The sequence below is a fragment of the Cibotium barometz genome, chromosome 50, assembly GCF_041138505.1.
Source record: "Cibotium barometz isolate CiBa-2024 chromosome 50, ASM4113850v1, whole genome shotgun sequence".
Lineage (NCBI taxonomy): Eukaryota > Viridiplantae > Streptophyta > Polypodiopsida > Cyatheales > Cibotiaceae > Cibotium > Cibotium barometz.
In genome coordinates this window covers 25,869,030-25,882,620 of record NC_141095.1, presented here as the reverse complement: position 1 = coordinate 25,882,620, position 13,591 = coordinate 25,869,030, and the positions used below count along the sequence as shown (strand labels likewise).

The 13,591-nt window shown below is 45.1% G+C and overlaps 1 protein-coding gene and 1 pseudogene across 3 annotated transcripts in view; one reads left to right on the top strand and one right to left on the bottom strand.

The window, feature by feature from the left end:
• Positions 1-13,591, top strand: part of LOC147609980 (DNA-directed RNA polymerase 2B, chloroplastic/mitochondrial-like) — a 59,044-nt gene that overhangs the window by 32,591 nt on the left and 12,862 nt on the right. For all 3 annotated transcript variants that reach the window (XM_086787360.1, XM_086787361.1, XM_086787362.1), the window contains exons 8-13: positions 2,112-2,243; positions 2,406-2,822; positions 2,989-3,039; positions 3,206-3,276; positions 3,607-3,691; positions 3,793-3,945. In XM_086787360.1, the coding sequence (XP_086643486.1) occupies positions 2,112-2,243; positions 2,406-2,822; positions 2,989-3,039; positions 3,206-3,276; positions 3,607-3,691; positions 3,793-3,945 (909 nt within the window). The remainder of the gene's footprint in view (positions 1-2,111; positions 2,244-2,405; positions 2,823-2,988; positions 3,040-3,205; positions 3,277-3,606; positions 3,692-3,792; positions 3,946-13,591) is intronic.
• Positions 9,019-10,440, bottom strand: LOC147609981 (uncharacterized; annotated as a pseudogene).

Below are 13,591 nucleotides of genomic sequence, written 5' to 3'. Positions count from 1 at the left end.
CTTTGTCCTTGGGTTTGACGGTCAATCAGTCAGTTTGTCTGCTCAGTCCTGTGGACACAGTTCAGCTTGTGTACAATTCTCTAGAAGAAGAAACAAAGCAAATACTCCTGCTTGCAGGGAGGGCCCTTCAGTGGGTAATTCGGGACCCCATTTGGTGTCGTCTCTACTACATCTATTTTCAGATTCATGTATGCTGTTTTAAAGGATTGCTAAAGACTCACTAAACTCAGGTTTAAAGAAAGGCTTCGTTGTTTCACATGATCCTAGCTCGGCGCATGCTACACCTTCCTGCGTCTCCTTCTGTGGTATAAAGTAGGACCCCAGATGGGAGCTCAGATGGGAGCTCCATATAGTTGTGCGGGTGTGATTAGTGTGTCAAATAGCCAGAGCTTTGTCCTTGGCTCCTGAAACTGTATCTTCGAGCATTGCTTCTCAAGTGAGCCCAAAGCTGTATAGCCGTGCATCAATCTGGTTTCGGCTGGCTGTCTGCGCCAAGAGAAATGAAATGATATATTAACGTCTCTAAGAGGCCATAATGGCCTATGAGACCAAAACTGAGAGTACATATGAAGTTGTTGTCTCGTCAAAGAGAAAAACTAAATGAGACTAAAGAGTAGAATAAACTGATTGTCTTCACTAGAGAGAAAGAAAGAAATAAAGATATATTAAGCGTCTACTAAAGACCCAATGGGCCTATGAGACCAAAGTGATACAATGATGTCCATGGCATATCTCATCATGGAATGGAAAATAAAACAGAAAGAAAACATAAATATAGCTATCTTACTGGGGTGATACAAAACTGTCCATGGAAACTCGTCATGGAATACTAAGAACATAAAAACATGCGAGCAACATCAGCTCCGAGTAGATGGTATACCACTCTCCAAAATTTCAAGCATGGGGCTGACGAGTATGGCCGATGAGGTGATCGTGGCCGACGGGGGGGGTCAAGGGCGTTGGGCAGGCTGGAGATAGGCTCGGTCCTAGGTAACTCCTCTCGGGCGAGGTAGGTTTAGACTAGCTCGTGGAGGGTCCACTAAATCCACTATGTCGGTATCCTCCACCTCCTGGGTCCGGAAGAAACTGGTGATGGTTGGCTGCTGAGGGAGGGGGCGGGGTGGCTGGGGCCTGTGTCTCAAGAAGGTGTCCCTGTGTCTGTGGAGCTCAAGTAGGAAGAGGCCCAAGCAACGCTGGTCCTAGAAGTCAATGATCCTGGAGAGCGGACCGAATCCCTCACGAAATAGACAGTGAAACCTCCTGCGGATCTCATAGTATATTGGGCAGCGGCATATGTAATGCTCCTCCGTCTCAACCTCTGTGTGGCATAGTCGGCAAATCCTCTCCTCTCTGGGTGTCCATACGAGCTTCCTAGCTCTGAAGGTGCACTCAGCTCTACCTGTCTCCACTCTGAGGCGGTGGGGAGAAACCCGTATCTGGCCAATCGCAATCTGCATGGCATGGGACATGTGAACACTCAAGTAGCCCGGCTGCTGGATGAATCCATCCTTAGTGAGTGTGAGGAAGTGGTCTCTGTAAAAGTGCATCTTCGTGGGGAGCTCCGGGGGTGTGATCCATGTGCAATGTGTGTAGAGGCGAAGAAGATCTGACCGGATAACCCGATTGGTATCCTCGTGAGATAGCCGGAAAAAAGGGGAGTCCAAACTGTACTGAAGGGGGGTAAGGTGGTCCATGCAGAGCCCGTACACTGAGAACCAAGTGGAAACTAGTGCATACCATACTCTAGAGTGCCCCTCAAGTGCTAGTTGTCTGGAGGACTCCAAGGCAAGCCTTGGGTACCTGTGGGGATCCACGTGACTGATGCGATGGAGGTATGTGACTGTCTGGAAGAGTGCCTCCACTTCCATCGGTCGGGGCTGCAGCAAACTCTGCCTGGATAATCTGGGGTGGGACTGATGGTTTGCTGTGGATCATACGGGAGAGAGAGAGAGAGAGAGAGAGAGAGAGAGAGAGAGAGTTGCAAAGTATCCACTAGAGAGAGCATTGCGAAAGTATTAGGGGGGGAGAGAGTGCATATTGCATAAGTAAAACATTGAAGATGCATTGCTGATTTATGTTTGCTTAGTAGGTGTTTTTTTTTTTTTTTTCAGGTAGAGTTGCGAACAAAACCAGATACTACGGATGAGCAAGAAATTAAGAAGTGGAAGAGGGAGCTTCACAAAAATAGGCGTATAAATAGTGAGAGGCATGCACAACGTTGTGATGTTGAGCTTAAGCTTTCTGTAAGACATTTTGAAAATTTGTTGTCAGAAATGCTGCTCCTAAGTTTTTTTTAAAAAAGCTGCTAGTGTTATGGTTTAAATCTTTGTGATCTGATCTCTTGTTACTAATTTCATTGCACCAGTGATGGCGAATTAAAGGACATTCGGGTTGTGCATGTGCAGGTTGCACGCAAGTATAGGAAGGAATCGAAGTTTTACTATCCCCACAATCTGGATTTTCGGGGGCGTGCATATCCTATGCATCCACACTTGAATCATCTGGGTTCAGACCTCTGTCGTGGGCTGTTAGAGTTTGGGGAAGGCAGGCCATTGGGACGGACTGGGCTATGCTGGTTGAAAATACATCTTGCAAATGTTTTTGCTGGTGGTGTGGACAAGCTTTCATTTGATGGCCGTGTTGCATTTGTTGATGACAACATTGATGGTATCAAGGACTCAGCAGTACAACCACTAGAGGGGAAGAGATGGTGGCTGAAAGCTGAGGACCCTTTTCAATGCTTGGCAGCGTGCATGAGCTTGTGGGATGCTCTCGAGTCGAATGATGCCGAGAATTTCATCTGCCATACACCTGTGCAACAGGTCCTTTTCTGTACCTTTGTCGAATGATGTGTTTATGTATTGGTGTTTCTATGAATTGGAAACTGTATATCGAAATTGTATGATGTGTTTATGTATTGTTGTTTTTATGAATTGTAAACTGTATATCAAAAAGTTCGGTGTGTTCGACTGTGTCTTTGTTCTACAGGATGGCTCATGCAATGGACTTCAACATTATGCAGCATTAGGGAGGGATACTGTAAGTCTTTGTTGGAACATTATCATGCTTTTTCAGCTTAGTTTTGATCTTTCAGGAGCTCTGTAGCTGCTTTTAAGTCTGTCTCTGTGTGCACGAGCGTGCTTCAACTTTGTTCTATGCTACAGGATTGTATGTTGTCTAATATGGTTGCTTTGATTTTTTGCAGACAGGAGCTGCATCTGTAAACCTTGTCGCTGGAGAAAAGCCTTGTGATGTGTACTCTGGAATTGCTGACAGGTAAATTGTCCTCTCTTGAGACTTAATAAAATTTCACTTAACTCATAGCTATTTGATGGGTTTATGAGGAAGGGAAATGTCGTCTGGGCGGCAGCATATCTGTCAGGAATGTGGGGAACAGCAAAGCTGCGACTTATATTTCAGAGAATGGCAAACCTATGCTTTATCTCTGACTCCATGCATCCAGGGCAGTGGTTGGGCAGTGATGGAGACAGGCCAATGGATGGCTTTGTGACAACTCAGCAAAACTAGAAATTCTGCTCACTTATGAGTGATGTAGATCTCCCTTGTTTTGGGCTAAATTCTAATATCTTGTTGGCTCTGCTGCAGGGTTCGGCAGATCATGGAAAGAGATGCTCTTAAAGACCCTTCAGTGTTTCCAGATGCAGAGTTTGCACGAGCTCTGGTTGGGCAAGTGAGTAGTTTGGTAACATGTACAATTACTGTAAGTACTAGGATATTATGCATATGAAGTTATGGGCGGCGTGTAAGCTGTTTAGATTTTTTTTTTGGTAGGTTGACCGGAAGCTTGTTAAGCAGACTGTCATGACCTCGGTCTATGGTGTAACATTTGTTGGGGCGAGAGCCCAAATCCTTAGTAGGCTTGAAGAAAGAGGCAAGGACAATGATAATAATCAATTGTTTCATGCATCAACATATGCAGCAAAAGTAAGTTCTTTTTTAAAAAAATTGTCTAGTAAGTTTTTTCTATTCTCTCTCTCTCTCTCTCTCTCTCAGACACCATCGTCCCCATCCATAAAGCAGTAGACCCCTTGGACTTAAATAACTACCGAACCATCATGTTTGGTCATACGTTGGCCAAATATATAGCGCAGTGCTGGAGGCTCAGATTATCTAATGGCAAAAGGTCAGAGACAGAGGGCCAAAGGTGGGACAGTATTAAGGAGGAATTTCTTGACCCTAGTTCATATCTTCATCCTCAGGTCGATTGTTGAGGAGTGACAACACAAAAGCATTGCTGCTTTGTGCGCCTTTGACTCAATACTGAGATCATGGCTTTTTGATTTCTTGCAAGGAATCCAATTTTTACCAAAGGTGACATGGGGTAATAGACTCTGTGAGTGGTGGGATTCAGGCATTGGGAGGTATGTTCAGTGACATTCACAACACTGTTGGAATCAAACAGGGCTGTCTGGTAACTCCCACACTTTTTGGTTCGCATACTGATGAGATTTCGGTTTTTATTGATTGATTAGGGGGCACAGGATCACGCCAGGCACAAAGAGTAGTGCCTATCCGTTTATATGCTGATGACATGGTTCTTATTTCAAACTTTGCAAAGGGGGTACAGAGCCACCTTGAGCCACTTCAGACCTTCTGTGTTGAGAGAGAGATCATAGTGGATCTTGGTAAAACCAAGATCATGTGAAGCATAGTTGTTGAAAGACTATCAAGTGACTTTTGGATTTGTCACCTGTGGTGTGCACTAGTCAAGACAAGTTACAACAATTTAAATGAAATCAGTTACCATGCATGATTCAGGAACGATGATGCCCTCAAACAATCTCTGAAGTGTCAAAGTTGAAAGACCAATACATCAAATGATATATGCCATATGGCATATCATATGCTGCATGCGCTGAAGCCTGCTACTGTGATCCAGCCCTAAGCTTGATTATGGAACACGTGTAGATGCTTAATGAAATGATTACACAGAGAAGAGAGAGAGAGATGGCTTTTGGTATTCAGTATATTACTATGGTACAAAAAGGTGTATGTCTTTACAACTTCATGAGTTCTTGAGCTTGGCCAAAAGCTGTCTGCTGACTAAATGATGACCTAATCCGAAAGGAGGGAAGAGATGAATTATGAGCTAAGATGATGTGGTCTTATACATGCTTCTAGAATGCTGGTCGGCCATATGAAAGGCTGTCGGCCTGCTTTTGTGTCCACAACTGATGGAAAATCAGCACTAAATGCTGTTGCTTTTCACACGTGTGGCCCTTGATGCTGTTCTAATGCTGCTGACTGTGCCCATGCTGCAGCTGACTAGGCTGAATGCTCATAAGACCAAGCAAGAGCCTCGCTAATGCCTTGCTAATGCCCTAGACTACTCTAAGATGCTGTCCTAAACTAGGGAATATGCTGAGATTATGCCATGGCACGGGTGTGCCCTCCTGCCAAACTTGATGACGGGGTGGATACTCTGTCATCCTTCTGTCCTCCTTGGACTACTAACTTTGACTTACTGCTTTGATTGCTAGACTTTGACACTTTGATTGAACACCGTCCACTTCTGAACTCCACTTCAAGTCTTGATGAAGAATTGAGCATCTGTTCCACTGCTGTCCTCATGCCTGCCATCCCTTTCCCTTAACACGGTGGTGGTTCACCTACCTGGAACTGATCATGCCTGTTGCTAGGCCTTTTGAACTGATCTGAGAGCTAACTGATGTACTGGTTCCGAGTACATACTCCTAGAGAGTGCTTTCCTCCAGCTTTGCTTGTTGCAGACCACTCCATTTGCTACCATGGCTGTATTCTTTTGATGGATCTGTACAGCTTCATGGGACTATGTGCTTAGTAGCTGAGCCTGAATGCTCTGATACCGATGTTGCATGCGCGGAGGCCTTCTACTGTGATCTAGCCCTAAGCTTGATTATGATTAGACAGAGAAGAGAGAGAGAGATGGCTGTTGGTATTCGATGTATTACTATGGTACAAAAAGATGTATGTCTTTACTACTTCATGAGGTCTTTGGCCTGCCCAAAAGGTGTCTGATGCACTTCTATTGATTGAATGATGACCTAATCCCAAAGGAGGGAAGAGATAAATTATGAGCTAAGATACTATGTTCTTATATATGCTCCTAGAATGCTGGTTTGGCCATATGAAAGGCTTTCGGCCTACTTTTATGTCCACAACTGATGGAAAATCAGCATTAAATGTTGTTGCTTTTCACATGTGTGGCCTTGGATGTTGTTCTAATGCTGCCGATTGTGCCCATGTTGCGGCCAACTAGGCTGAATGCTTATAAGACCAAGCAAGAGCCTTGCTAATGCCCTAGACTACTCTAAGATGCTGTCCTAAACTAGGGAATATGCTGAGATTATGCCATGGCACGGGTGTGCACGTGACATCATATATGCTTTGAAGACTGCAATAAAAAAGAGTCAAATAGCTAGCAATCCTAGAGGCTAGTAGCTACTAGCAATACAAAAGACATAAATGATCACAAGTTCTCAAGATTCAATCATCAATGACTGAGTGATCAAAGAAAATAAAACATGTCTTATATAAAATGAGAGAAATAAATGTCCATGATCCAAGAAGTCATGACTCATGAATCGGGAGTCGGGACCAAGCCTCAAGGATTTGTATCCTCTAGGTCTTCAAGTTCTCAAGATTCAATCATCAAGATTGAGTGATCAAAGAAAATAAAACATGTCTGATACAAAATGATAGAAATAAATGTCCATGATCCAAGAAGTCATGACTCATGAATTGGGAGTCGAGACCAAGCCTCAAGGATCTTCAATATCCTCCATGTCCTCATTGTCTGACTCCTCTAATGTCTCCGACTTAGTGCAAGAAGAGGAGGCCATGACTCTCATGTGGTTCATCGTGAAGCTTTGCAGCCACACTGGTCTTTGCCACTGCATTGATTCTAGCACTGGCTGCTCCCACACGTGATCGAGTCCTCTGAGTCGGTGACATCATCTCCTCATAGAGCATGGAATATATATCATGCTCATCCTGAGGAATCTTAGTAACATCCTTCACCTTCTCGATGTTGATTTTGTCCACGTTCACGTGACGTGGCTCTATGGGGTTTCCTCTTTGCTCAATACACCAACTGTTCCAATTGAGGAGTGCTCAGTTTGTTCCTCTTCTTTGTATGGAAGAGGGCCCAGGTACTCCATTTCCTCTCACAAGGACCCGAGCTGCAATCCTATGAGAGAACTCTAATAGCAAGGCGTTTCTATCATTAAGAAGATAAGAAATGCTATAAGTATTATATATACAGTATGTATCCAAAAATAGCAACTCTCCTCAATTTTAGGAGTGTGGTCCTTTGTATTCTAGGATAATCCCCCATTCACAAAGCTTGTACTTTCCAAATATTTAGACATCCTGGAGTCCACCAGACCCCTTTCATACTGGGAAATGTCCAGGTTGGTTACATCCTCCCTAGCTTTTTGAAAGTTGTCCACAACTTTAAGCTTCAAGCCATATATTCAAGATATAATCATGTCCCATCAAGTGGGCGAGACGAGACAGTCTCAAAAATCCAATATGTCTGAAGAATCCATGTCCCAAAGAAATGGACGAGACTAAATAAGTCTCTTACCAACAAGGCATCGGTCCACATGACCCTTGGCATAGACATAAGTCCCGTGCCAACCGGGTGTCATGTCCACTTTACCACTTGCACTCCGTGTTGGTACCCTGACCACACACCTTGGATGAGAGGTGGGCTCAATTAATAAGCATCACTCGTAGGCATAGATAACCTGGTGTTTCATAAGCATTTCTGCTCAACATAGTTTATAGGCATTTCGGCCACCAACTCACACTACCCTCTCAAGTGCCCATGTTCCCTTCCATCTGCTCTCTACACTCCACCAAAATAATGGCTACCATTGCAAAAAATCAAGAGCTCATCCTTTAGGTGTCTCCAAAGATTAACATCACCTCCTGTCCACCGATTGATGTACTCCTACCATCCCACTTCACTCTCCTTGTTGTATTGGTCCTCATTGCGCCACAAAGGGTGCAACATATGGGCAACTACATGGATTGGTTTGTGGAATCAATCCCGTCGACAGTTCCTTGCCTCTCGAATGTCTTGGACCCTCAAAAACAGATATGGTATGATTCAAAAAAGGGAAAAAACAACCATGGTTGCATATTGTATGTTATCTTCAAAGTCCATAATGTCATTGGTTACCTCTCCTCAGTGTGAGAGAGAGAGAGAGAGAGAGAGAGAGAGAGAGAGAGAGAGAGAGAAAGAAAGAAAGATTTTATTAACGTCTTCCAAAAGACCGAACTCGGCCTATGAGACAAATCGGAGTACCTGTATGGGGTATCCTGTGTCATCCCAACAAAATGAAAAAGTACTGAATAAAAAAGCTGAATCTGGGTGTGCAGGGGATGGAGCTCTATTACTAGGAGAATGCAAAGCTATATGCATGGAGTATACAATCATGATATGCAACCTAGCTAGCTCCATCCTGTACCATACTGGGGGTATAAAATGGTATACATCAGTGAAGGGGGTGTCCACAACTCCCTGAAGAACATGCCTGGGTGTGCTCTGAAGCGAGCTAGTCGCTCCGCACCCTCTCTGTGAAACTGAGCTCTGATCTCTGTCATCTCTCTCTGGTATAGGCGTGGTGTCCGAAATGAGAGAGAGAGAGAGAGAGAGAGAGAGAGAGAGAGAGAGGATCCTTTTGCTTCAATCCATATGATGTGTGAAATGAAATGTTATATTAACGTCTTCAAAAGGCCAAAGTGACCTATGAGACCAAAGTTACAACAATGTGACATCTGATACGCTGTCTGGAAAAGAAAAGAAAGAACTGAAGGTAAGTATCTAGCCCTACAATACATCAGTAGGGAGCATCCGGAAGCAACAACTAGGGAGAGTGGGAAGCTAATGCTACTAGTCAAAATGGGGTACATGAGTACATGGATACATGAATACATGAATATGGGGGAGTACAAAAGTGACAGTGAGTACAACAGTATATGGCTGGAGTGGTAATCATCCTAGGAGCTCTAGCATGGGTCTTTGCCGGATGGCTTGGATATCTGCCATAGTGAGATGCCTGGTTGGATGAGCCCAATGCCTTGCAATGATGCTCTGAATCCTCCAGTGTAGGCACCGTCTCCGATGTGAGGATCCGCGAACCCTCCGGCGTCTGGATCTGCCCAACTGGATAGCTCTCTCAACTAGAGTCCCACGGGGTGCCCACTGTTGGGCTGTCGGCTGGGTGTCCTCTCGGGTATTCCCTCTAAAGAAGTCAGTAATCTGTCTCTGTGTGGACTCCCTGCCAGTCGGGCGTTTGCTCCTGATAATGGACTTTCTGAGCCTGCGGATCTCCAGGAGATAAAAACCCAAGCATTGCTGATCACAATAGTCCATGACTCTAGCCAGTGGTCCAAATCCCTCTCTGAAAAGGCAATGGTAGCGCCCTCGAATCTCATAATATGCTATGCAGCGATAGATGTAGTGCCCCTTTGTCTCTAGCTCTATCCAACAAATCTGACAAATCTTGTCCCGTGGAGGTATGCCTGTAAATCTGCTTGTCTCTATCTCTAATTGATGTGAAGAGGTGCGGATCTGCCCAATGGCGCACCACAATCCATGAGACAGATGGGTATCCATGTAGCTCGGTCTAAGTATAAAGCCATCCTCAGTGGTGCGGAGAAGATGGTCTCTATAGAAAGCCATCTTCGTCCCCAACTCCTGTGAGGGCTCTAGCCATGTCCTCCTAGTGTCCATTTGAATGAGGTCCTGTCTCATGACTCTACTAATCTCAGAATGTGTCAAGGTGAGAGGGGGTGCCTCCAGAGAGTACTGGAAGGGTGGAAGTCTGTCTAAACTGAACCCGTGGAGCTCAAACCACGATGCTATCTGCGCATACCAACATGAACTGTCTCCCTCCATGGCTAGCTGATGAGAGGACTCTAAAGCAAGTCATGCATACGGGTGTCGGGGAAGCTCCCAGGTGCTATGAATGAAGGACACTGATCTGGCAAGAGCCTCGACTACGATTTGTGGTGCTCCCATCTCGGCTCTGATAATCTCATGGGATACCGAGGCCTTAGCCCGAATCATCCTGGAGATCATGGACACAAGTGGTCTCTCCATCGATCTCCATCCATCGTATGTGCGTCCTGATCGACTGTGATGATCTAGGCTAGGCCCCCAGATCTGTACTCCATATAGCATAGCCGATGTGACCAGCGTGTCAAAAAGCCACAGCTTAGTGCGTGGCTCCTGAAACTGTACCTGTGAGCACATCCTCTCTAGACCTCCTAATGCTGCATATCCTCTAGTCAATCTGGCCTCTGCTGCCCCCCTCATGGAAAATGTGGGCCCAGTGAACACCACTCCAAGATATGTGTATGAGTCAACATACTCCATTGTCTCCTGCCCATATGTGAAAATAGGCGCTGATCTCTAGACCCACTGAGCTGTAGTGTTAAACACCATAACCTTGGTCCTGTGCATAAGCATGTAAAGTATCCAAGTGCCTCTGCATACCCTCTGGTGAGTCTGCTATAAGCACAATATCATCAGCATATAAGAGCAGAGGTATCCAAGTGCCAGCCAACTGGGCTCCTCTGTCCCCTCGTGTCCCAATATAATTAGAGATCTCATCAATGTATAGTCCAAATAGAGTCGGAGAGAGCGCTCCCATACTTGCCTTTCCGCAGGTAGGCGTATCTCATAGGTATGATCGCTGGGTGTCATATCAAGACTCAATTTCTGCACAAGTTTGTAGTTAACAAAGTTGTGTGAGCTGCCAGGATCTAGAAGAATGCGAATTTTATGGCCATTCACTTCTCCATAAACTCGGAGAAGATGATGCAAGCCAAATACTTTAGAGTTGAACAGACAATCAGAACAAGTACTAGGGCGAGACAAACACCTGCATGCATGAAGTAAAGAGTGTCCACCTTAGAGCCTCTGGCAACAACCAGTGAGCCCTTACTAATCTTCCACTTTCCACGACCAAATGTGGTAACATAATCAGCATCATCAAGCTGTCGAGTAGAAAGCAGGTTCTTCTTGATCTCAGGCACATGCCTGACATCATGGAGCATAAGCTGTGAGCCATCTGAAAACACAAGCCTCACATCACCTCTGCCAAGAATCTTGCATGCATGGTTGTCACCCAAATAAACTACTCCTTCATTGCCAGCAGTATACCTGACAAACAAGTCTCTGCAACATGTGACATGAAAGGAGGCACCTGAATCAATGATCCATGAGTGCATACCATGACCATCTCCTGCAAGAAGTGAATGGGCATCAAGTGAAGATGTGAATAGGACCTCATCCTCACTGTCACCTACATGTGACACATTGACTTCTTCAATCTTGACTCCACTTTTGCCCTTTGGCTTTACATCTTTGGCTTCATCTTTGTCTTTGTCTTTGCCTTTTCCCTTTTCCTTTTGATCATTTTTCCATTTATAGCATTGCTTTTTGATGTGTCCCTTCTTGCCACAATAATGGCATTCCAAGTCCTTTTTGGAGGGGGACTTGCTCCTTCCCCGTTCTTGGCTTTTACCCCTTTGCTGGGATCTCCTACGTGCATTCATTGCATTGGACTTTCCAATAGAGTTGTTCTTCCTGTTCATCTCCTCTTGAAGAAGAGTACCTTCAACATCTGCATATGACAGCATAGCATTCGAATTACTAGTGGCTGTCCTGAATGTGTCCCAACTCTCTGGCAAAGTGCATAAGAGAAAAGTGGCTTTGAACTCATCGTCCATTGCCAACTTTTGATTAATGACCTGGTTGACAATACCATTAAACTCATTTAGATGGGCTGCCATAGACGCCCCTTCCTTCATCTGAAGACCTATGAGTTTCTTCAACCAATACACTTTGCTTGAGGCACTTTGCTGGGCATACAAGTCCTGCAATCTTTGCCACATTCCCCAAGCTGTCTTCTCTTCACGAATGCTGAAAAGTAAAAGAGTCTGACACAGACAACTTGATAGTAGATCTTGCCAGCTCATCCATATCTTCCCATTCTTCAGTAGTAAGAGAAGCGGGCATTAAAACACCCCTTTCTTTGGTAGGCTTGTGGTGCTGCTTCTGGAGCAACACATTATAGCACTGGGTTTGCCAAATGTCATAGTTATGTGAGCCTTCAAGCTTCTTGATGTGAAGCAATGAAGAGCTCTCACCTGTGGTTGCCATAGCAATATGCAACGTGTCAATGCCTGACTCCCTGTAAAATGTGCAAACACTGCACCAAAAGCACACAAAGTGCTCACAGTTGTTCTCCCAAAGTTTATCTCCCACTGCGGAAGCACAAATGCAACTCTACTCCCACTGTATGTGATAAAATCACCAAAATCTGGTTGCTGCAGATTTAGGACAGCACCTTAAATGTGCTCTGTTGCCCTTCCAAAGTACTGTACAACAGTACCAAGTGCTCACCAATGATGTACCAAACCTGTACCGGCAAGTACAGCAGCTGAAATTGAGCCTTTTCCTCACTCAAATCAATGTGCAGCCATGTCAAAACTTGTACAAAGCTGTACCAAATCTGTACCAGCAGGTACAGTAGCAATAAATGCTCTCCTGGCTGTCCAAAATTCAAATGAGTGAAAATCAGACTTTTATAGTCCCCACCACTGCATACAACAGTCCCGGACTGAAATTGAGCAAAAGCCCCTTGACTGTAAGTGGATTTTTGAGGATTCAAAGCATAAAAGTCTTGCATGTTGCTTTGCCAAGCTCAACAAGCATAAAATCTTGAAAAGCCCCTTGATTTAAGATCAATTTCTGATCATACATGTTACATTAACGCACATGAAGGCATCCAGAGTCTTCACGATGCTTTCCCCTGGCCACATACACATCCAATACATAAAAGCCCCTTGATTTACAGGCACATTGAGTGCTTGACAGGCATCAACACATTGCCCAAAGCATCAAATGCGAGTGCTTGCATGCAAATCAATCCAATCGGCACAAAAGCCCTTTGATTTGCACTGCAATTTCCTGCAATTTTGGCCCGAATGTGAGATTGCTCACATCATACAGCATGTATGAATGCCCAATGGCACAATTACATCAAAAGCCCCAAATTTTAACGGCCAATGTCCTGCCAATTGACCCAGAATGTGACCAATGTCACCAATTTTGCCAATTGTGCTCAAATTTGAGCCATTGCAACCTGTGCGTGCTCAATTGATGATAATTGACAAGGAAAATCCCAAAATTGAAGGCAAATACCTCTTAATTTTCTGATTTTCTACAATTTGCAGGCTGAATTTCTTTGTGTTGATGCTGTTGCAGAAGGGGGGGGGGGGTGGGGCTTCTTGCTGATGATGCTGAATCGGATGCTGCTGCTGCTGAAAAGGGTGCTGCACGATGATGCTGCTGCTGCTCGTTGCTGTGCGTGTGTTGATGCTGATGCGCCTGCTGCTGTGCAGGTACGGATGGCTGGGCAGCCCTTTGCGTTGCCTGGTTGGGCAGCGTGGCTGCTGCTGGGCAGCAGCTGAGCAGCCCACGCTGCTGGCTGGGCAGCCCACGTCTGCTGGCTGCCTACGCCCAGCTGCTGGGCAGCAAAGTACAGTGCGACCAGTGATTGCACATGAC